We start from the raw sequence: 25,117 nt of genomic DNA on the forward strand, positions 1-25,117 counted from the left end.
TATAATCCTATATAATAAAAGTCTAATATGCAAATTGATCAAATGGCAGAACAACCAGTGGAACGACCGGTCGCTATAATGTGCACTGACCACCAGGGGGCAGACAATGCAGGACCTGCCCCCAGCCCGCAGGCCCCAGGCCAGTCAAGGCTGGTGCCAGTGGGGCCCCCAATCGCCCCATAGGCCAGTCAAGGCGGGTGCCAGCAAGGAACCCGCCCTCCCCCGATTGCCCCACAGGTCACCCCACAGATTGGCCCTGATCACCGGCCAGGCCTTAGGGACCCTACCCATGCATGAATTTTGTGCATCAGGTTTCTAGTTTTTAGTATATAAGTCTTTCATGTCCTTGGTTAGATTTATTTCTAAGTCTTTAATTCTTTAAGATGCTATTATAAATGAAATTGCATTCTTACTTTCCTTTTCAGATTGTTTTTGCTGGTGTATAGAAACACAACTGATTTTTACATGTTAAGCTACTATCCTGCAATTTTGCTGAATTCAATTTTCCCCTTTTAACCACATATTGATAATCATGAGGTATTTATAGTTTTGATTATGCTTTTATTAACATTTGATGTAGCAGTCACTGTTGTTGAATCTTTCAACTGGCTTCTGTTTTCTTTCTTATAAATAAATGACCTTGGGGTGAACATCTTTGACCATCATTAAACTTTGTCCATGTTTTCAGTTTTTTCTTCATCAGAGGTTTGAGGTGTAAGATTGTTGGATCAAAGGGTATAGACCAGCCGTGGGCAAACTACGGCCCGTTTGAAATGAATAAAACTAAAAAAAAAAAAAAAAAAGACCGTACCCTTTTATGTAATGATGTTTACTTTGAATTTATATTAGTTCACACAAACACTCCATCCATGCTTTTGTTCCGGCCCTCCGGTCCAGTTTAAGAACCCATTGTGGCCCTCGAGTCAAAAAGTTTACCCACCCCTGGTATAGACCCTTTTAGAACTTTTTAATGTATATTGCCACATTCTTTCACAAAAGGTTTGTCCCTTTTCACACAGGTGTCAGCACATAACTTTGATTTATCATTTTAAAATATATTTCAAATTTAGTAGGATAGAAATGATACTTTCCTCTTGTTTTAATATGTGATTCTTTAATTACTGGTGAGATTGAACATGTTCCCTTAAGTACATTACACAGTCTGCTTTTGTGTATTTGAATTATGCCCATATATTTTGTGTATTTGCTTCTTGCAATTTTAATGCTTTCGTTTTTTGTGTTTGAGGTAGAATCTTAAGTGTATTATATATTTTTTAATTTTTCAATTCTAGTTTGCACTCAATATTATTTTTTATTAATTATTAGGTGTATAGCGTAGTGGTTAGACATTCATATACTTTATAAAGTGTTCCCCCCGATACTTCCAGGACTCACATGGCACCATACATAGTCATTACAATATTATCTATACCAGGGGTGGGCAACCCCTGGCACGCGTGCCAAACATGGCACTCCAGTAACTTTTGCTGGCACGCGAAACCCTCTCTTATAATCTTCCATTTACAATTTTTTTCTTAATATCGACTTCTTTATTTTTCAGATAAATTCAGTGTAGGTGCATCTTAGATAAATAAATAATTTTACATAACAAGTTATCTTAAAGACCATAGACATGGATTGACAAGAGAGGGGAAGAGCAATTTCTATGCCTCTGCCTTAACTCTCTCTGCCTTTCTAGATCCGACCAGTGTTTTGGTTTCATCCATGTATGCTTGTGAATCTTTGTTTTCAGTGATGAATTTTGTTAAGTCTCATAATAGGAGTAGCCTGATGGATGAAAGTAGTAGCTCGTGCATATCTCTGAAGGTCACGAAATATTAACCTGATGTAAAATCTCTGTCATCAGTGATGCAGCAGCAAAAGTCCCACTGATAATATCAAACGGAGTCATAAAGTTTTCTGTTGGACTATCAGTGTACATGTATACATTAAAAAATAAATGTATTTTTCATCATCATATACTTTGTTTTTGTCACTCGAATGAATTTTATTATTTCTTCAAGTTTCTTCACATACGTACACCTTAAGAGATATCAAGTAGGCATAACATGTTCTCAAAAAATTAAGGTTGGCACGCAGAAAAATTTTGAGTCAGAGATTTTGCTGGTTTTGGCACGCATTCACAAAAAGGTTGTCCACCCCTGATCTATCCTAATAAAAGGGTAATATGCTAATTAGACCAAACATCTTCCGGACATCCTTCCAGATGTCCTGCTGGACAAAGCCATGGTGGTGGGGGCCAAGGCAGAGGTGGTTAGGGGCGATCAGGCTGGCAGGGGAGAGCAGTTAGGGGCTATCAGGCTGGTAGGGCAGAGCAGTTAGGGGCGATCAGGCTGGCAGGGGAGAGCAGTTAGGGGCCATCAGGCTGGCAGGGGAGAGCAGTTAGGGGCCATCAGGCAGGCAGGCAGAGAGGTTAGGGGCGAGCAGGTAGCAGGCAGAGTGGTTAGGGGCGATCTGGCAGGCAGGCAGGCAGGTGAGCAGTTAGGAGCCAGTGGTCCCGGATTTCGAGAGGGCAGTTGGACATCCCCTGAGGGGTCTTGGATTGGAGAGGGTGCAGGCCGGGCTGAGAACACCCCCCTCCCCCACCCCCCACCCCGCACAAATTTTGTGCACCGGTCCTCTAGTTGACTACATTCCCTATATTCCCTGCTATACTTTACATCCCTGTGACTGTGACTACCAATTTGTACTTCTTAATCCCTTCACCTTTTTCACCCAGTTCCCCGAACCTCCCTCCCCTCTGGCAACCATCAGTCTGTTCTGTGTATCTGAGTTGGTTTCTATTTTGTTTGTTCATTTATATTGTTCTTTAGATTCAAAATATGAGTGAAATCATATGGTATTTGTCTTTCTCTAACTGACTTATTTCACTTAGCATCATATCCTCTAGGTCCATCCATTGCTGCTGCAAATGGTAAGATTTCATTTTTTTGTGTGTGTGTGGCTGAGTAATGTTCCATTGCATATATGTACCACAGCTTTTTTATCCATTTGTCTATTGATAGACACTTGGATTGCTTCTGTATCTTGACTATTATAAATAACACTGCAATGAACATAGGAGTGCATATATTCTTTTGAATTAGTGTTTTTAGTTTCTTCAGATATATACCCATAAGTGGAATCACTGAGTCATAAGGCAGAGTTCCATTTAAAATAAATTTTTTTCTACTTGAAACTTATTGTGTAAATACCACATTTAAATGTTAACTGATACAATTAATGTTTAATTCATGGATAGAGTTCTCATTCCACATGTGTGGTTTGTCATTCTTTTTTTTAAATTAATTAATTTATTTTCTTTATTGATTAAGGTATTACATATGTGTCCTTATCCCCCCATTGCCCCCACCACCCCCCACTTATAACCTCACCCCCCTAGTGTCAGGACCCTCCTTACTGTTTTCTGTAGGGGCCGAACCAATCTGCATTACCACTAACAATGCATGAAGGTTCCCTTTTCTCCACATTCTCTCCAACACTGTTGTTTGTTGATTTATTGATGATAGCCATTCTGATAGGTGTGAGGTGATATCTCATTGTGGTTTTAATTCGCATTTCTCTGATAATTAGTGAGGTTGAGCATCTTTTCATATTTCTATTTTCTATCTTTATGTTCTCTTTGGAGAAGTGTCTATTCAGGTCCTCTGCCCATTTTCAAAATTGAATTTATTTGGTTACATTGGTTAATAAAATTATATAGGTTTAAGGTACACAGTTCTATAATACATCATTGTGTGTTCCCCACCTCAAGTCATGTATCTTTCCATCACCATTTCCTCTGCCCATTTTTTAAATTGGATTGTTTGGGGTTATTTTGGTACTTAGTTGTCTGACTTTTTTATAAATTTTGGAGACTAACCCTTGTCAGGTATCATTGGTGAATATCTTCTGCCATTCAATAGGTTGTCTTTACATTTTGCTGATGGTTTCCTTTGCTGTGCCAAAACTTTTTAGTTTGATGTAGTCCCATTAGTTTTTCTTTGGGGCGGCGGGTTGTTTTCCTTGCCTGAGAAGATATATAAAAAAATATTACTCAGAGAAAAGTCAGAAATTTTACTGCCTAGAAGTTTTATGGTTTTGAGTCTTATATTTAAGTCTTTAATCCATTTTGAGTTTATTCTTGTGTATGGTGTAGGAATGTGGTGTAGGAATGTGGTATAGTTTCATTTTTTGGCATGTATTTGTTCAATTTTCTCAGCACTATTTTCTCAGACTGTCTTTACTCCATTGTATGTTCTTGCCTTCTTTGTCAAATATTAGTTGACTAGATATGGGTTTACTTCTGGGCTCTCTGTTCTGTTCCATTGATCTATATATCTGTTTTTATGCCAGTACCATGCTGTTTTGATTATGTGACCTTGTAGTATAGTGTGATATTGGTGTGATATCTCCAAACCAGTCAGGCCTATATTAATTCTTTCTATCTATGAGCATGGTATATGCTTTCATTTATTTGTATCTTCTTCAATTTCTTTGGACAACTTTGTTTTGTTTTGTTTTTTAGACTCTGTTTACTTCTGCGCTCCTCTTGATTACTTTCTTTCTTCTACTCACGTTGGGCTTTGTTTGCTATTCTTTGTCTAGTTCTTTAGGTGTTAGGTAAAGTATTATTCTTGTAGATTTTTATTGTTCAGGTAGGCCGGAATTGCTACGAATTCTCCTCTCCCTTCTCCTCTCCCTCCCTTCTCCTCTCTCTCCCTTCTCCTCTCTCTCCCTTCTCCTCTCCCTGCCCTTGACTGGAATTGAACCTGGGACCCTTCAGTCTGCAGGCCGACGCTCTATCCACTGAGCCAAACCAACCTGCACTCTTCTCCTCTCTTCTTTTTCCTTAGAAGAAGGAAAGGAGAAAGGCAGAGGGTTTTGAATCCGTACCAAAAGGAGGGATAAAGAACTCTACTTGGACACAGAGCAGTCCAATTAAGACCCCAGAGGCTTGAAATAGTGTACAAGTTGGGAAATTATGATGTGTTCCAACCATAAAGTGAAAGAAAGGATGGAAGGAGATGAGGTTGGAGAAAGGGGTCCTAGGCTGTCCTCACATGGAAGTCATTACAAAGCCTCTCTTTCCCACACTCCCTCCTCACTCTCTTTCTCCCTTTCACCAGGTTCACCTATTTGCTTTAACATAACCCCTCAATTGAAAATTGCAAACAATTCAGGCCTTAGTCAGGATTTTCACCTTTATCCTGAGAACAATAGGAAACCATTTGGCAGACTTAATTAAATGAGTGGTCAGAGCAGGTTTTCTTTTTAAGTTTATTCTCGTTGCTGCATTGAGAATGGTCTGAGAAGGAATGGACAAGAAAGATTTGGACAGAGCAGTCAGGTGGTGATAGGTAAGAGAGATCATGGTGAACTGAAGTGGTGGTAGCAATAAGATAGAAGGAGTATTGGACAGGCGTGGAAAGTATTTCTAAGGTAGAATTGATAGGTCTTGCTGATGGGTTGAATGATCTTTTACCCTCTCTGCATCCACCCTCTTGGGCATTTAAGTTTGAAGTGTCCTCTGCCTCTGTCTCTGGACTTGACCATGTGCCTGGCTTTGGGTAATAGAATGAAGCAGAAGTGCAAGTATGGTGCTTCTAAGTCTACAACTCGAGAGGCCTTGCTCTTTCTTGTGTTTCTGTCCCCAGAGAATGAGCTCAGAGAGAAATGGGTTGGGAAAGGTAGGTTTGCTTATAGACCTAAGACCTATGTGCTTACATTGGACCTTGGACCCTGTGGCCCACACCACACTGAACATATGGACCGAACTAATGGCCAAGGATTTGGCCAAGGCCACACAGCCAGACAGCTGTCGACTGGGACTAAACCCCATCTCTTCTGTTTCACCATGAATGCCCACTTTTCCTACTCTTCCATGGCCACCTCTCTTTAGTCACTTGCAAAGCAGAGGAGCTGTGTTGGTGCTGGTTGGTTCCTTGGTAGTAATAATAGTAGTTAACATTTATTGGGTGTTTACTCTGTGCCAGGCCCAGGCATCAGGGTTTGCAAATTCAGATACCTGGAATGGCAAATAAGGTCACTGAGTGAGGCAAGCAAAGCAGGGACTCTGGTGGCCTAGACGGTCAAGGCTCTGGCTAAATGGGGGACGGTAACTGCTCAGACCATGATGGCCTGGCTAGTATTACCAGGTATTACTGTTTTAAAGAAAAAACATATATTTGAATTTTTATATAGCATTTTCCAATTTATAAAATTTAAAAAATGAATCCACAATTCAGAAAAAGTACTCTGTAGGCAAATTAAATCACACCTGTTGACCTGTTTGGAAACTCTGCTTGCTGTTTTCTCATTTCCTCTGACACCCATTCTGTAAAGGAGCCTTGCCCCTTGTTCTACTGATGGAGCAAGCAAAGTTCTTCAAGAGGATAAATCACTCAAGGTCATCTAGCCAAGCTACACAGTTGGGGTCTGTATGACTCCAAGGTTTGAACCTATGACAGACGGCCTCTTGGATGGGTAAGGGGTCTGTGTTCAGACACAGCCAGAGCTGACACCATGACAGAACATGTCCAGGGACAGTAAACTGTCAGTCAGAGACCTCAATGTAGCAACAAGGGATCATTCAAGACAAATGTGATTGATGTTGCAGAATTTCCCACCTCCCTCTGCCAGAACTTAACAATGGATGTCTCTGTGCCCTTAATAAAATTAAGTTACCACAGCCCTGGCCAGGTAGCTCAAGTTGGTTAGAGCATTGATCCCATATGCCAAGGATGCAGTGCCCCTTTCTGAGCAGGTTCTATCCCCATGAGGGCACATGCAAGAAGCAACTAATGAGTGAATGAATAAGTGAATCAGCAAATTGATGTTTCTCGCCCGCCCCCCCCCCCCCCCCCCCCCCGCCTCTCTCTTTAAAAATCAATAAACAAAAATTAAGTCATTGTATGTTTAGGAGAGGTGGCATATGTGGAATAAATACCTTTGGCTTCTTTGTGTCATTTATCAAACTTCTTTTTTTTAAAATTTTTATTAAATCTTTATTGTTCAGATTATTACATTGGTTCCTCTTTTTTCCCACCATAACTCCCCTCCACCCAGTTCCCACCCCACCCTCCGCCCTCACTCCCCACCCACTGTCCTCATCCATAGGTGCACGATTATTGTCCAATCTCTTCCCGCACCCCCCACACCCCTTTCCCCCCACAAGAATAGCCCCAAGAATAGTCAGTCCATTACCTTTCTATGTCCCTGATTCTATTATAATCACCAGTTCATACTGTTTATCAGATTATTTATTCACTTGATTTTTAGATTCACTTGTTGATAGATGTGTATTTGTTGTTCATAATTTGTATCTTTACCTTTTTCTTCTTCTTCCTCTTCTTAAAGGATACCTTTCAGCATTTCATATAATACTGGTTTGGTGGTGATGAACTCCTTTAGCTTTTTCTTATCTGTGAAGCTCTTTATCTGACCTTCACTTCTGAATGATAGCTTTGCTGGATAAAGTAATCTTGGTTGTAGGTTCTTGGTATTCATCACTTTGAATATTTCTTGCCACTCCCTTCTGGCCTGCAAAGTTTCTGTTGAGAAATCAGCTGACAGTTGTATGGGTACACCCTTGTAGGTAACTGAGTTTCTTTCTCTTGCTGCTTTTAAGATACTCTCTTTGTCTTTTGCTCTTGGCATTTTAATTATGATGTGTCTTGGTGTGGTCCTCTTTGGATTCCTTTTGTTTGGGGTTCTATGTGCTTCCTGGACTTGGAAGTCTATTTCTTTCACCAGGTAGGGGAAGTTTTCTGTCATTATTTCTTCAAATAGATTTTCAATATCTTGCTCTCTCTCTTCTTCTGGCACCCCTATAATTCTGATGTTGGTACTCTTGAAGTTGTCCCAGAGGCTCCTTACACCATCTTCGTATTTTTGGATTCTTTTTTCAATTTGCTTTTCCGGTTGGGTGTTTTTTGCTTCTTCGTATTTCAAATCTTTGACTTGATTCTTGCGATCCTCTGGTCTGCTGTTGGGATTCTGTATAATATTCTTTATTTCAGTCAGTGTATGCTTAATTTCTAGTTGGTCCTTTATCACAACATCGAGGGTCTCACTAGATTTCTTGAGGATCTCACTACATTTATTGGCGGTTTCTAGAAAATTCTTGAAAAATCTAAAAAGTGTGGTTTTGAACTCTATATCCAGTAGTTTTCTTTCCTCCATTTCTGTCATTTGTGTCCTGTTTCTTTGTCTCGGCATTTTTTATGCTTCGCTGTGTCGATAGAGTGGCTTTCTGTGCTAAGTGTCCCAATTACCTGAGGTAGACACTCTTGGTGCACCCCCTTGTGGGCTTTGTGCACAGTCTTGTTGTAGTTAAGCCTTGATTGTTGTAGATAAAACTGGGAGGATTTGACCTCCAGGCCAATTGGCTGTGAAAATCAGCTGTGTCTATGCTGGGAGAACTTCTGTGCTGAAGACACCCTTTTGGGGCAAGATTTGCTTCAGTGGGGCTTTGGTGCTCACTGAGTCTGCCCCCTGAGTGTGTCCCTTATAGATCTGAGGAGTTGTAATTGGATGGTCCCACTCTGACCACTGGGTACACTGGCTCTTGGATCTAAGGAGGTGCTAATCTAGCCTTTGCCTGCGGCTACCCGGCAGAAGCCAGCTGTAAAGCAATGGCCTTGGGGCAGCTGCAGTTTGTTAAATTATTTTCAGATTACAAAGGGCCGGGCCTTTCATATGCAAAAGCCTCCGTGAACAGCTTGGGTGGGGGCGGGGTCCCAGGGGATCAACAGGGCGGGCCGAGTGAGCCAGCAGTATGGCTGCTCTCAGTCCTGCCTTCAGAGGTCCTGGCAATCGCCGCGAGTGCCTCCGAGAGAAAGCTGCCCTCGAGTTCCAACCGATGACAGACAGTCCCGTTTCTCCTGTATGAGTCTGGGTCCCCAGAGACTCGCCCGGAACTGGAGCTCAGAGCCTGAGACTCCCTCCCGATTGAAAAAGACAATCGTGTCCTCAGCCGCCAGCCCTCTTCGCATGCACCTCCGCACCTTTGTATTTACTTCCGTACCGCACCTCCTCTGAGTCTCGGTATGCTTTTCTCTTTCCTTCTAGTTGTAGAAATTCCACTCAGCCAGCCTTCCTGTGGTTCTGGATGATGTCCGTTATGTCTTTTAGTTGTATTTTTGAAGTGGTTGTGCGAGGCAGCAATCTCCGGTGTTTACCTTTGCCGCCATCTTGGTTTTCCTATCAAACTTCTTAACAAACATATTGTGTAGGTCCATAAAAACAATTCTGACTCTTTCACTGGACTGTGAGCTCCAGCTATCAGAGGTGGATCTGTTTTGCTTCCAATTGTCTCCCAGCACCTAGCACAATCTGTGACACACAGTAGGTGTTCAATAAATATATGCAGAATAAATGAGTGTGGCTCAGAGGAAGTGAATTGACTTGTCAGGTCACACAGACCAATCTTCCTGTTTACCTACCTTGATTTAGAAGCTCATGCTATTTCTGCACAATCCTGTCTCTTGGAGATAATCAAGGGAAAGATGTTTCCAGCCTAAGGATCTTGGGCCCAGGAGCTTCCACTTCTTTGGACTCCTATAGAGTGGGAGTTGGTAGAAGTGGTGATAGGGGTAAGGACCTATTAAGTAAGCCGTTATCTACCATAATACCTTTTGTAAACCACACATTATAATCTTGACAGCCCTGAGCCCGGCTCTTACGGTATTTACAGAGGGTGGCAGGGTATGAAGGGCAGGCCCTACCTAGGTTTTGCTGTGGAACAGGCTAAGTTCCCATCTCAGTTATGCTGTGTTACCTTGACCTTTGAGTGCTCCTCTCTGAGCCTCCTCCTCCCTGCACCCTGTGGATAAAAAATCTTCACTTAGGGATTATCGGGTTGAAAGGAGATCATCAATGGAAGTGGCTGCCAGTAATTGTGAATTTTTTGGAAGCCTGCTAGCCTGAGGAGAACTGTTGACATTGAGAACAGCCTTGTCAGATCAGCCAGGCTTAGGGCCAAGGAGTCCCATCTATCAGGCCTTTGCTGCTTTCAAGTGGGTATTATTAGATACAGAAGGCCCTTATCTCTCCCTTGCTTTCACACTGGGAATTCACTCCTTTCTGCTGAGCAGGGGAAGAGGGATTGTGGGAAGGAGGGCACCTGCTTCTACGTGGGAGGGTGTGTACTTGAATACTTTGGAGAAGGCAGGGCTTTGGAAAACCCCTGGCTTTGGCCTACTAAGCCTGAATAATAGACTTTTCACCTGCTAGGTAAGCTCATGTCCTGTGGGCTTCAGTTTCCTCATCATAAAATGGGCCAACAATAACTATGTCTTCCTTCTTCAGCAATCAGTATAGTGCTTGGCACGTGGCAGGTGCTCAGTATGTGTTCATTGAATGACTATTGGGCATGAGAGGGCTTTATAAAGTGAACATTACTGTTATTGAGACCCTTTGGGAAAATGTGAAGAAAGGAAACTCCATCTGGAATGGGATTGTTGCTGAATTCTCTCACCCTCTGTCAGATTCTAGCTTGTTTTTTTCAAATAAGACTTACCATTCTAATGGTAGCTTCTCTATCAGTGGAGGTGAAGGGGGACAGGCTATAATCCCACACCTGGGAATCTGTGTAGGCCAGATTCTATCACGGGCTGGCTTCACAGGTCCCTACCCCTAATGGGCCTCACTTTTCTCATCTGTATAGTAAGAGGCTACATAGTCTCTATGGTCTTTTCTAGTGTTGACACAGTTTATGATTTGCAACGAATAATTTCATAAAGGGCTTAGGAAACTTCTACTGTTTTCCTAAACCACTTCATAGTTTAGAAAACACTTTTGGATCCCTTATGCTTTTCAATCTCATGGCAACCCTGGAAGAGGCCAGGGCAATGTGCCCATCTTACAGATGAGGAACTGAAGCTGAGGTGTCTTCAAGGGGCTGTAATTTGAGATTGCACCACACATTTTGGTTATACAGATATATCAGTTTGTTCTCAAATGTAATCGTGCATAAAAATCACCTGGAATGGAGGTGGGGGATTGCTTGTACCAATGTAGATTCCTGGGCACTTAGAGATTCTAAATTGGCAGGGCTGGGAGGGCCCATAGTTAGCAAGTACTCAGGTGACTCTGAAGCCAGGGGCTAGGGCCTCCTGTCACATTCTAGATAGCCTCCAGCATCAGCCTGTTTCTTTTCATAATCCCTCTTAGGACTGCTTTCACTGGGCCCCACAGATTTTGTTTTTTTGTTTTGTTTGCATTTTCATTTGTCTCAAGTTATCTTTTGATTTCTTCCTTTATGTCATTGTTAACCCATTCATTGTTAGTAACATGTTATTTAGCCTCCATGTGTTTGTGTATTTTTTACTGTACTTGTAATTGATTTCTAATTTTATACCATTGTGGTTGGAGAAGATGCTTGATATAATTTAAAACTTTTAAGTTTATTGAGACTTGTTTTGTGTCCTAACATGTGGTCTGTCCTGGAAAATGTTCCATGTGCACTTGAAAATAATGTATATTCTGTTGCTTTGTGGTAAAATGCTCTGAAAGTATCAATTAAATCCATCTGGTCTAGCTGTCATTTAAGGCCACTTTTTTCCTTGTTGATTTTCTGTTTGGAACATCTATCAATTAATGTCAATGGGGTGTTAAGTCCCCTATTATGACTGCATTACTGTTGCTCTCACCTTTTATGTCCATCAAGATTTACTTTATATATTTAGGTGCTCCTGTGCTGGATACATGAATGTTAACAAGGGTTATATTCTTTTGTTGGATTATTCCATTTATCATCATATAATGTCATTTTTTGTCTTTTATTATAGTCATTGTTTTAAAGTCTATTTTGTCTCATATAAGTATTGCTGCCCAAGCTTTTATTTTGTTTCCATGTTCATGAAATATCTTTTTTCATCTCTTTACTTATAGTCTGTGTGTGTCTTTTGTTATGAGGTAGGTCTCTTTTAGAAAGCATATGTTTTTGGTTTCCTATCCATTCAGCTACCTATGTGGATAGGAAAGTGTTTTTTTCATCTTTACTGAGATTTTTATTTATGTTCATTGACATAAATGATTATGTAAATTTAAGACAAGGTGTTGATTATAAATATATTATGACGTGATTACCACTATTGTGTTAGATAACACCTCCATCATATCACATAATTACCATTTCTTTTTGTGGTGAGATCATTTAAAATTTACTGTCATTACATGTAGATTTATTTGTTTTTTATTTTTAATCTCATCAAGGATATGTGGTTTTTAAAATTGATTTTAGAGAGAGAAACATAGAAGTGAGAGAAAAACATTGATAGGTTGCTTCCCGTACACATCCTTGTATCCCTCCTTAAAGTTTTCTTTTTTATTTTCAGGAGTGTTTAATATTAATAAAGATATTGTTATCAATTAACCTTTTACCTACCATTTTTACTACAGATAAGTCTTTAGCATTTATTGTATGTCTTTCCACTTTAGTTGCTTTTTTTTTTGACATGCAGAAGCTTCTAATTTTTATGTAGTCAAAGTTTTGATTGTTTTTCTCTGTAACTTATCTTTGAAAGCATTTAAAATTACTCTTGCATAAGCATTTATGAATGTTAACAGAAATCAAAATAGGAGATAAAAATGTACCCACAATCTTCCCAGCACATCAAATTAAAGTGCTTGTCCCTAGAATTCTTGTCAGTCTTTTCCACATGTACATAATTTGAGGTGGTTGTTATCACTACTTTGACACTGTTCTTGTGTTCTAGGCTTGCTTTCTTTATTTTCCACTAAATGTTATCATCTGACAATATCCTTGATGCATCTTTCTTTCAGACTCCCTCTGCGCTTCCTCTTGCTTTTTAAACATTTTCTATTTCTTTATTTCTGTTTTAGCCAAGGACATCTGCTTAGAGCCCACTGGGGCTCTTTTGGCCCTTCCTCCTTCACAAATCTCAAGTGTTTTGGCTGCTGCCAAGGAGATTCTTATAAGGTGTGCATTCCATACTGGCTAAGTGTCTGACTAGCTGTTTGGTCTTGGACAATTTACTTCATCTCTCTGAGTTAATAATTCTTCTGTAAAATGGGAACTGATAAGATCAGCCTCACAATATTTATTATGATGGGGTATTTGACATGGAGCCTGGTACATAGTAGGCACTTCATACTACTATGTATAATCTATGTATAATAGATGTAACATGTGGAGCAACTACTGTGTGTTTGACACTGTACTAGGAATTTCCATGAAAATCAGTCAGATCAAGGGGTAGGATTTGTGTCTGGCTTGACTGGTGAGTAAAATAAGGTATTAACAAATATTGGCTTTTTAAAATTCTATTCCAAACCTAAAAGGTATACTGTTTATGTCATTTCTGTGATTTGACAAAGGTTAGCTTACATGCACATTCAGTATGTCTGGGCCTGGCTCACCCCATTATGTGCCAAGAGGAGTCTGGAGGACATGTGGGGCACTGGGAACAGGGGAAGCAGTTGAATGTGCTCCAGGTCAGCTCCTGCCTGCACACTCTGAGCTGTGGGTCTGGGCTCAGGGCTCTTCTTCAGATCTTGGGTTGGAGTCCTTTGTGCTTCTAGAACCCAGACATCAGTCTTGTTCTAAAACCCAAGGCAGGTGAGGCCTCTTGTATCCCAGGGGCGACTGAACTATCCTGCTGCTGCCAGAAGCCAGGGTGCCCCAGTATGTAGTATGTTCAGGAAATCAGCAAGGCCAGTTTATCCTGAGCCTGGAAAAGGGTCAAACACCCAACTCCACATGCTTCTATGTTTTATTTGAGTACATTGTCATGCAACAGAAGATTCTTTCTGATATAATGGCAAATAAACCAAGATATGAAAGTGTGTACATACTATAACCACATCTATATTATAAAAGGCCAGTGGCTGTAATGCTAGAACGCCAGAACGACCAAACGACTGGTTACCAGGAGGTGCATGGAGCACCTCTCGGTTCCTCCCCCGCAGCCCACAGGCTCCGATCCGGTGGGCGGGCGGGATGGCAGGTGGGTGGGCATAGTGAGGCGGGTGCGGCAAGGCAGTGCAGGTAGGCAGGTGGGTGGTTCGCGAGCATGGCGGACAGATGGGTGTGCGCGGGTGTGCGGGGCTGCGTGATTTCACGAGCTGGGCCTCTAATATGAAAAATATAATCTCTTGGCAATGTGTTGAAAACCAAGGCTGGAAGAAAGCACACCACAATGATGGGTTATGGGTTGTATATTTTCCCTTTCCAATGGAAAAGATAAATAAATGTCATCTTAAAGAAAAGGGTCTCTCTGGGAAGGTCCTGTGAGGACTGGCCTCTATTAGACTGGGATGGTGGAGGTGTACTCCCAGGTGCATCTTTAGGGACTTTTGGTAACCAGTATTTCCTGAGTCTCTGCAGGAGGCTAGCAGGTATTTATTGGTCTTCTTTAAGGGGTCTTTCAGTCAGAGGCCTGGGAGCCAGGATTTATTGCTGCCTTCTCAGGGAGGGTTCTGAAAATGGAAGTTAAAACCCAGGAGCACACTTTTATTTATTGATTGTTTTATTGTTTTGTGTGTTGGGCCATTGTCCCGGCCTTGCCAGCCAGCCAGCCACCTGCCCAGATTATTAGGAAAAAGAGGGAATAGGGTCGACCTACTATGTGACCTCTAACCACAAGCATTTGGCGGGGGGGCTTCCCAGAGGTCCCCCAGGAAGGCCCCCCAGCAATATCTGAGTCTGGAGAAAGGGGGGCCAGAGCGTGAGGCTTCCTGCTTCCAGTACCTCCCCTCTAAGCACTATCCCTACACAAAAAGCTCCAGCGAGAAGGAACCAGACTCTCTTCCCCACAGCCCTATCTCCAGGCCTCGCCAATTAACTGGCACAATCAGTGTGAAATAAATAACATCAGGCCACCGGGCAGTCACACCCAGGCTCCCTCCTGTGCCAAAGAAAGCCCACCTTGGAGGCCTTGGGCTTGGCATTGAGCAACTCTGTGGTCTGAGGCCAGTCTCCTAACCCACATGGCTGAAAACGCAGCCACCAAACAATGGCCACCTTAGCTCCTGCCCCCAGGGGCTGGCTGGAGAACAGGAGATGGTCCATGCAAGTATGGGACCTTGAGCTCGCCAAGCTGTGCCATGGCTTCCTCGGACCAGCCCGTGGGCACCAGGGTTCCCATCTCTGAGGTTTGGGGAAAAGCTCATTGGCCGTCACACGCCCATGAGTAAGTGGTGCCCCACAGGCAGCTGAAACCACTGTGTACTTCCCCTCCATCGTGAATCCAGGAGCACACTTTTTTTTTTTTTTTTACACTTTAAAGCAATCTGCCTTATTTTTTTATTTTTATTTATTTATTTTTTTTTGCAGTTTTAACAATCTTCATTTTATTTATTTATTTATTTATTTATTTATTTTGCTAAAAGTATTACAAAGGGTATTACATAAGTGCCCTTTTTATCCCCCCCACCCTTGACAAACCCCTGCCCTCCCTTACCCCCCAGTGTCTTATGTCCATTAGTTATGCTTATATAGATGCATACAAGTCCTTCGGTTGATCTCTTACTCCCCTCCCTCCTGTCCCCCAACCCTCCCTGGCCTTCCCACTGCAGTTTGACAATCAGTTTGAGGCAGCTCTGCCTCTGTATCTATTATTGTTCAAAAGTTTGTAATGGTCTTTATTATCCATGAATGAGTGAGATCATGTGGTGTTTTTCCTTCATTGACTGGCTTATTTCACTTAGCATAATGCTCTCCAGTTCCATCCATGCTGTTGCAAATGGTAAGAGTTCCTTCTTTTTTACAGCAGCATAGTATTCCATCGTGTAGATGTACCACAGTTTTCTAATCCATTCATCTACTGATGGGCACTTAGGCTGTTTCCAGATCTTAGCTATGGTAAATTGTGCTGCTACGAACATAGGGGTGCATATATCCTTTCTAATTGGTGTTTCTCGTTCCTTGGGATATATTCCTAGAAGTGGGACCACAGGGTCAAATGGGAGTTCCATTTCCAATTTTTTGAGGAAACTCCATACTGTCTTCCATAGTGGCTGCACCAGTCTGCATTCCCACCAGCAGTGCAGGAGGGTTCCCTTTTCTCCACATCCTCTCCAGCACTTGTCGTTTGTTGATTTGTTGATGATGGCCATTCTGACAGGTGAGAGATGGTACCTCATTGTTGTTTTGATTTGCATCTCTCGGATGATTAGTGACTTTGAGCATGTTTTCATATGTCTCTTGGCTTTCTGAATGTCCTCTTTTGAGAGGTGTCTATTTAGCTCCTTTGCCCATTTTTTGATTGGATTGTTTATCTTCTTTTTGTTAAGTTGTATGAGTTCCCTATAAATTTTGGAGATTAGGCCCTTATCAGATATGACGTTGGCAAATATGTTTTCCCATGAAGTGGGTTTTCTTGTTGTTTTGTTGATGGTTTCTTTTGCTGTGCAGAAGCTTTTTATTTTGATGTAGTCCCATTTGTTCATTTTCTCTTTAGTTTCAACTGCCCTAGGAGCTGTATCAGTGAAGAAATTGCTTTGGCATATGTCTGAGATTTTGTTGCCTTTGTATTCTTCTAGAATTTTTATGGTTTCCTGTCATACATTTAAGTCCTTTACCCATTTTGAGTTTATTCTTGTGTATGGTGTAAGTTGGTGGTCTAGTTTCATTTTCTTGCATGTATCTGTCCAATTTTCCCAACACCATTTATTGAAGAGACTATCTTGACTCCATTGTATGTTCATGCCTCCTTTGTCAAAAATTAATTGAGCATATTGGTTCGGGCTAATTTCTGGACTCTCTATTCTATTCCACTGATCTATATGTCTGTTCTTGTGCCAGTACCAGGCAGTTTTGAGAACAGTGGCTTTGTAATACAGCTTGTTATCTGGCATTGAGATCCCACCTACTTTGTTCTTTCTCAGGATCACTGCAGCTATTCGGGGTCTTTTTTTATTCCAGATGAATTTTTGGAGAGTTCGTTCTAGATCTTTGAAGAAGGCCATTGGTATTTTAATGGGAAGTGCGTTGAATTTATAGATTGCTTTGGGTAGTATGGACATTTTAATGATGTTGATTCTACCAATCCAAGAACATGGTATGTTCTTCCATCTCTTTATGTCTTCCTCTATCTCTTTTTTCAGCGTCCTGTAATTTTCTGAGTAGAGGTCTTTTACCTCTTTAGTTAAGTTTATTCCTAGGTATCTTAATTTTTTTGGTGCGATGGTAAATGGGATTGTTTTTATAATCTCTCTTTCTGAAAGTTCACTATTGGTGTATAGAAATGCCTCAGATTTCTTGGGGTTAATTTTGTATCCTGCTACATTGCCAAATTCATGTATTAAGTCTAGTAGTTTTTTGATGGAGTCTCTAGGGTTTTGTATGTATAATATCATGTCGTCTGCAAATAAGGACAGTTTTACTTCCTCTTTTCCAATTTGGATGCCTTTTATTTCTTCTTCTTGTCTAATTGCAATGGCTAATACTTCCAGGACTATGTTGAACAGGAGTGGTGAGAGTGGGCATCCCTGTCTTGTTCCTGTTCTTAGGGGAAATGATGTTAGTTTTTGTCCATTGAGTATGATGTTGGCTGTGGGCCTGTCATATATGGCTTTTATTATGTTGAGGTATGATCCTTCTATTCCCACCTTGCTGAGAGTTTTTATCAAAAATGGGTGTTGGATTTTGTCGAATGCTTTTTCTGCATCAATTGATATGACCATGTGGTTTTTTTCTTTCAATTTGTTTATGTGATGTATGACGTTTATTGATTTACGGATGTTGTACCATCCTTGCATCCCTGGGATAAATCCTACTTGGTCATGGTGTATGATCCTTCTGATGTACTGCTGGATCCGATTTGCTAAGATTTTGTTGAGGATTTTGGCATCTATGTTCATGAGGGATATTGGCCTGTAGTTCTCTTTCATTGTGTTGTCTTTACCTTTTTTTGGTATTAGGGTGATGCTAGCTTCATAGAATGTGCTTGGAAGTGTTCCTTCCTCTTGAACTTTTTGTAGTAATCTGAGGAGGATAGGTTTTAGTTCTTCCTTGAAAGTTTGATAAAACTCCCCTGAGAAGCCGTCCGGTCCTGGGCTTTTGTTTGCTGGAAGCTTTTTGATGACTGCTTCAATTTCTTCCATAGTTATTGGCCTATTGAGATTTTTTGATTCTTCCTGATTGAGTTTTGGAATGTTGTATTTTTCTAGGAATTTGTCCATTTCCTCCAGGTTGTCTAGTTTGTTGGAGTAGAGTTGTCCGTAGTACTGTTTAACAATCATTTGTATTTCTGTGGGGTCTGTTGTTATTTCGCCTCTATCGTTTCTGATTTGGTTTATTTGGGACCTCTCTCTTTGCTTCTTGGTCAGGAGCACACTTTTAAATTGTGTTGTTCAATATAAGACATTTCCTGTTGGGGACTCCATTTCCTCATTTGCCCGCTGTCTTCATGCCATCTATGTGCTCAGAAATGGAGTCAGAGCTAATTATCACTAAACAAATAAAAACTAAGACCACATGATAAGGTGGGGTACGGTGGCACTCTCTTTTTAGGTGCTTCTGAAAGGAGGAAAGGAGAGAATACCCATAGGGCTTCATGGTCTGTTCTACCAGGTGCTTCACAGATGTGTTCTGGGTCCATGCTGATGATCTCTGTAACTATGGTGGGACTTGTTTTTCTATTCCAGGTTCCGAGGTGCACCAATTATACCTGTGGCGGCCAAGCCTGGGGGACCAGAGGCCCCCGAAACAGAAGCTCCACAGGGCATCTCAGAGCTCATTGAGGTATTGTCAGCTTGAATCAGGTTGGTCTCTGTCCCCAGTTCTGCTCAGGCAGGTTCCTTTGTGTCCTGCTCAGCCTGAGAGAGACAGAGAAGCATCACCCTCCGCCCCCGTCTCCTGTCCCCCAAAAGGATTCTGGGGTGGTTCCTTTAAACTCCCCCCCCCCCCCCCCCCCCCGCCGCCCCAAAAGCTTAATGCAACCTCCCTCAGAAAGTTAATCCCAAACAGAACTGAGGGCCTCCACCCTTCTAAGCCTTTCTTTTTCCTTTCTCTTGTCAAATACCTCCACTCAGACAAAGCAGATCCTCTCAGTCTGGAACTCTGGGGCTGTGCCATCTGTTCCAGTCCTTCAGATTGTACCAGGTCCTCCACTATGTCTCACTTGGACTAGTGGGCTGGGGGCCAGTGAGCCAGGGAGAAGGAGATGGGCCCAGTAGCAGGGACAGTACAGCTTCGGTCCTGTGGCCTCTACCAAAACACTGGAGGCTTTATCTTCTGAAGCCCAGGGCCCAAGGCTCAGGCTGTTCCTCCAGGCTGGGTAGTAGTAGACAGAGGGAAGGAGCATAGCCATTCACAGCCTGGCCAGGGCAGTCAGCAGGCAGGGTGGAGGGGGAGAGGGAGGGTATGGTGATGTTTCTATGGAAATGACAATGAGACTAGGGACTGTAGTGTCCCTCTGCTGGGCACTTGGGGCAGCTCAGAGGGTCACAGTGCTGGCCCCACCACCTGCTCTCTCTGTGACCTTAGGCCCATGACCTGCTCTCTCTTGCCTTAGTTCCCTCACTTATAAAGTAGAGGAGAAATAGCACCACTTCCCTTGTGGAGTTGCTGTGAAGATTAAACGAGTTAATGTGTATAATGTGCTCAGAACTGTGCTATATCAGTTTACTGTGATGGTGAGATATGATTATCACATACCAAACACTGTACTAAGATCTCTACATGCAAGCTCATTAACATTCACAGTGACCCTGGGAGGCTTAAATTATCCCCATATTACCTCAGAGAGGTTAAGTAACTTGCCCAAGGTCTCATAGCAGGTATGTGGTGGAGCTGGGATTCAAACTCAGGTCAGTTGTGGGGTGGGCTTTGGGGTCTGCCTGGGTCCACAGAGCCAAGATCAGGTGTGACTGTGTGCCACCACTGTTTCTGCGATTACGCGGTGCTGATCTTGCTGAAGTAGCAAAACCAATATTTTCTGGGTAAGGCTTTTGTTACTTTTTCACCAGCTCTAGAGAGTACTGGTCTGGGAGCGTGGGACAGTTGTATTTGTTAAAGCAAAATCCACAAAAATACTGTCTGTATATTCCTTTAAGAAGCCTCTGCATACATCTCGGGCCAAGCCTGTTTTGAAATCTCTAGTCTTTTTTCAAAAGAATTGTTATCACAGGATTAAGAGTTTAGAACATTTACTACCAAATACTTTTTGATAGGAAGTAGCAAAATAAAAGGAATAATGTGGTCTTAGTTTTTATTTATTTAGTGGTAATTAGCTCTGACACCATCTCTGAGCACATAGATGGCATGAAGACAGTGGGCAGGTTAAGGTTGAAACTGTGGAAAGAGTCCACAGAGAAGGAAAAGCAGAACCACAAACTGAGGGACAGCACTGGCCCTTTGCAGGGGGTGCTTGGAGAAGTGGCCTTCACCCCTCCTGTCCTAACAAACTCAGGCAATCGCCTCTGGGAACAGCCCTGCTCTCCCCCAATCCTTCCGTTTCCCTTATTCACTTGTCCTTCTCTCAGGTGAGAGGCCAGCTGCTGGTGACACTTGGAAGTACTCACAGCCCTGGGAGGGGAGACAAATAAACAGATTATCACAATAGCATTTAACTGGTGATGCGGAGGAGAAATGCAGTCAGACAAAAAGGGTAGCAAAGCCTTTCCAGAGGTGTTGTTGCCCATTTGCCCTCCTAGAGAGTAAGGGTAAGGCTAAACAGGGTAGTGAACTTTGGGGCCTGCCAGTGGCTGGTGTCTGTGAAAAGGGCAAGTGGTGGGAGCCTAGGCCTCAGCAATACCTAGGCCCTAGATGATGACAAATCTTAAATTCTGCAGGCATTAGGTAGATGGAAAAGCATGTGAGGCCAGGGAGCAATGTGACCAAAGGTGTCCTGTGGCAGGCTCCCCTTGCTGCAGTGTGGGTGAGGGCCTGGGTGCCTGGCCTGTTAGGAGACTGTTGAAGTAATCCCAGTGGGAGAGCATAGATGAGGCTTCTCCAAGTGCCCTTTGCCTTTGCACCGAGGGAAGGCACGGAGAGCATGGCAGAAGTTTGGAGTGCAGTCAGGAAGTTGCCCGTTTCTGATCTGGGCTGGTCTGCCCTCCTCTGCCCTGTCCCATCCAGTCCTTTCCCGACAGAGTGTGGCACAAGCATCTCTTTTCTAGCTCCTGACGTCCCAGATTTCCATCCCAACGAGAGATCCCTCGGGACCATTCCTCATGTCTGTGGACCACTGTTTCTCCATCAAAGGCCAGGGCACTGTGATGACAGGAACCGTCCTCTCAGGCTCCATCAGCCTCGGCGACAGTGTGGAGATTCCTGCCCTCAAGGTCAGTCTTACCTTGTCCTTTCTTTTGCCCTCATTCTCTAGTGGCAAAGGAGAGGAATGGTCCCTTTGTCCTCAGCTGGGTCTGCTTCCTGAGACTGGCCAGCGGGCGCTGCCCTCTCCTCTATCTCCTTTCATGCCTTGCCTGGATTCTAGAACTACCACTCCCCTATTTCTTATAACAGCACCCATTTTTTGAGATCCATGATGTGCCGCAATGAGCCTCCCAAGGTTCTTCCTTTATTGCTATCCTTTATATCCGTTATAGATAATGAAACTGAGGCTCCAGAAGGTGCATTAGGCTCAGGACCATGTGGTCAGCAAGTGAGGTGCCAGGTGTAAACCTCCTTTCTGCAAGCTTTCTGTGTCAGGGTGGCAAGACAAATTAAACACAATTAGAATCTTGTGTTGCTCAGTCATACAGTCTGGAAGACATCCAGATGAGTTTCACACTCCCAGTGACCACCGGCAGATGCCATGTCATCCCTCTGGAGACCTGTGAGAAGGATGGATAGCTCTGCGTCTTCCCAGCTCCTCCACCTTCTGGGAATTTCTGGCTGGCTCTCATTTAAAAGATGTCCAGTAGCCTTGATGTTTCCCTTCTTCATTGGGCTTTTCTTATGGCTTTAGTTTAGAGGAAAAACTTTCAGCCTCCCTCACTGCCCTTTCCTTCCCTTCAGGGGGAATGAAGGTGGGAAACAAGGCTAGTTAGAACTAGAAAGACCGTACCAGGAATTCAGGGTCCAGGGCAGTTCTCTGGTTCTAGAAGAATCCAGAGTACAGGAAAGTGATGGCATGCACTTGGCCCTGTATGTACAACCAGGGACAATGCCAGCTGCTGATATACTCACAGACCTAGGCAAATGAATTCATTTTGCATGCTAACTGAGAATTCTCCCTGGAGGGCTGTGTTAATATGGCTCACTAGCTGTATTAGGGTCCACCAGAGAAACACAACCAAAAGTATGTGTATGTATCTATGTACACAGAAAGAGGGATGTATTTTAAGGAATTGGCTCCCAAAATTGTGAGGCCTGGCAAGTCCAAAATCCATAGGATGAACCAGTAAGATGGAGACCCAGGGAAGAGTTGCAATTTGAGTCTGAAGGCTGATGGAATTTCCTCTTCTTCTAGGGATGTCAGTCTTTTTCTATTCAAGCCTTCACCTGATTGGATTGGGTTCACCCTCACTGTGGAAGGTCATCTACTTTACTTAGTCTAGCCAATTAAATGTTAATCTCAACACAGAAACATCCGGGATAATACTTGACCAAATATCTGGGTACACTGGCACAGCCAGGTTGACATAAAATTCATTATCATATTGGGGCAAGGAGGGCCATGATTGCAGTATCTACCCTGAGCAAGGGGCGGGCAAGGGAACACATGTGCCTTATGTTGGCCATTCCTGATCTAGGGCAGCCAGAGAGGTTATAGGAAAGGGCATTTCAGGGGTGAGGGGAATGGCCAGGGCTTTTTCAGTAAAGGAAATTTCAGATTTAAATCTCCCTGTTCTACTCATTTTATGGTGGTGTGACTGTTGCTTCCTCCTGCAGAAGCAGGGGTGGGTAACAAGGAAGAGTTTCCTGATCAGGGAGGAACAACTAAAGAAGAGCTTTTATAGGCCTGAGGCTGGCCAGGGCTCCCTGGCATGTCAACAAGAGTTGGAGGGTGAGGCCCTGTCCTTCTGAATCCTGGGGCCTTTCCTGGCACTGTGGGTCATCATTCCCTCCTCCACTGGCTGTTGTGGATCCTCTTGTGAAGACCGTTAGCCTTTGATTAAATCAAATCCATGTTGTGCAGGGACTAAAAGTATAATTCTTAAAAAATAAAGCACAAAATTATGAAAATAAACTAAACTTAATATTTAACAAAGTTAAGATTATAATAGTAACTGTTAATTCTTAGCAGGAACAGAGAATAAATCAAATGCTAAATTTCTTTCCATTCCTTGTGCTCCCGTAGGCATACTCCTTTGGACCACCTTAATCTAATATTCCTCTGCCCTGGGAGAAGACATTTCTGCAGCCTGGGAGGGCAGCTGGGAGTAGGAAGGAGGTGTCAGAAGATGGCTCTGTGGGAGACAGACTTTGAATTGAGAGTACCTGAGGCTCTAGAGCAGGGGTGGGGAACATCCGGCCCACGGGCCATATAATGTCCGAGAAATCATTTGGTCTGGCTCTGCCAAGGCAACCACAAGTGGGACTCAAAATTCAATAAATCTAGGAGCTTTTTTCATAGCAACATAAATTTATATTAAGTGAATTGTATTAAGCGAATGATGTTATAAATATCCAAATGGCCCTTGGCAGAAAAAAGGTTCCCCATCTGTGCTCTAGAGGGAGGAAAAGGTTTGTGATGACAGGGTCAGGAGCTGTAATGCTAGGACTACGGGTATGGGGGAGGGCTGAGACAGAGTTAGTCGGCCATGTTAAGTAGACAGCAATGTTTGAGTGGGGACATGTTCTGAGGTCTTCGGCTACCCTTCTTGTCCTTATAAAGATGGAACTTGCCTTTCGGGTATGTGGAAGGTGCTTGGCAAACATAAATTTAAAGCTCTCCTTGCTTTTGTGTACCTATTTTCCCACAGCCTACTTTTCAAACCTCTTGGTATCAATGTCTGTATGATTTTCTGATTTACTAGTCAAAGAAAACAGGACTGTAGCATTGAACTTGGATATTTGGCTGAGGAGTTTTCCAAGCAAAATATGGAGGTTGCAGCCTGTTTCTCTTTTGCTGCTTATAGTAAATGTGAGAGGAAGGAAATGTTCTGAAGAAAGAACTGTTAGTAAAAAGGAACCAGCACTTAATTTGGGAGGGTCTTGGCATGTCCAGATTGCAAAGGATGCTACAGGTAGGAAATTCTCTTTGAGAGAGCTTGCTCTGGTGAAAGACCCAGGGCAAGACTGGACAGCCTTTGCTGATGAGATGAGGTGTGCGACTCAAGGATCTAATCAAAAATCTCACCAGAAGCCAGGAAGAGAGGTGGGCTTACCCTGAAAGGATCAGCAGAGAACCCTTTGGTTTAATGGCATAGGTCCCCTTGATATATATGAGAGACCCACAAGGTTTTTGAGAATGTTATTAGCAAAAACACTGCCAGCCTGGACTGAAAGGAACAGAGGCCTGAAGAAATGAAGGGAAAAAAGCAGTTGGACTTTTGGTGTTCTACATGAAGGAAATGGACTTATAGAACTACTCAGCTACAAACACATGTTATCCTTCAAGAAAAGGAAGAATGATTCCAAAGGCAGAGCTGTGGATGTAAAGTTAGAGGCCAGAGAGGCAGGCCTATAAGCAGGGGCCCATGGAGTCTCTGTGGGTCCAGAGAGCAGAGGAGCAAGCCACAGAGGGCTGTTTTCAGACCTGGGAACCTAATGGGATCTGCCTTGCTGGATTTCAAACTTGCTTGGGGCCAGTGACCTCCCATTTTCTTCCTATGCCTGAATTTTAAAAGCAGATAATTCGTTTTCTAGTTTCACAGGTCCACAGATGGATCATATAGTATCATCCATGCCTAATTAGGTGACTTAGATGATGAGTTTTTTGAGCTAATGATTAGGATGAGATTTTGGATTTAGAGTTAATGCTATAATGGAGCGAGAATTTAGGGATGTTGGGATGGGATAAAAGTATTATGCACATGCGATGGGTGTTAAGTTTTTGGGGATCAGAGGGTGGACTACAGTGGGCTGAGTTGTGGCCCACAAAAGATGTGTCCACTCAGAACCTAAGAATATGATCTTATTTGGAGTAAGTCTTTGCAGATGTGATTAATGTAAGGATCTCAAGATGAGATCATCTTGATTAGGGTGGGCTCTTTATCCATCGATGAGTGTCCAATGACCCAGAGATTCAAAGAGAAG

At 42.8% G+C, this 25,117-nt stretch overlaps 1 protein-coding gene across 2 annotated transcripts in view; it reads left to right on the plus strand.

Annotated features, from left to right (window-relative positions):
- The window catches only part of EEFSEC (eukaryotic elongation factor, selenocysteine-tRNA specific), a 237,031-nt gene that overhangs the window by 93,771 nt on the left and 118,143 nt on the right, over positions 1-25,117 (plus strand). The window contains exons 3-4 of one of the 2 annotated variants that reach the window (XM_070421586.1): positions 18,616-18,712; positions 21,091-21,255. In XM_070421586.1, coding sequence (XP_070277687.1) covers positions 18,616-18,712; positions 21,091-21,255 — 262 coding nt within the window. The remainder of the gene's footprint in view (positions 1-18,615; positions 18,713-21,090; positions 21,256-25,117) is intronic. The other variant, XM_070421587.1, reaches the window with a different exon arrangement.

Source organism: Myotis yumanensis, unplaced genomic scaffold (genome assembly GCF_028538775.1).
Source record: "Myotis yumanensis isolate MYYU_CA2020_CCGP unplaced genomic scaffold, mMyoYum1.0.hap1 SCAF_7, whole genome shotgun sequence".
Taxonomy (NCBI): domain Eukaryota; kingdom Metazoa; phylum Chordata; class Mammalia; order Chiroptera; family Vespertilionidae; genus Myotis; species Myotis yumanensis.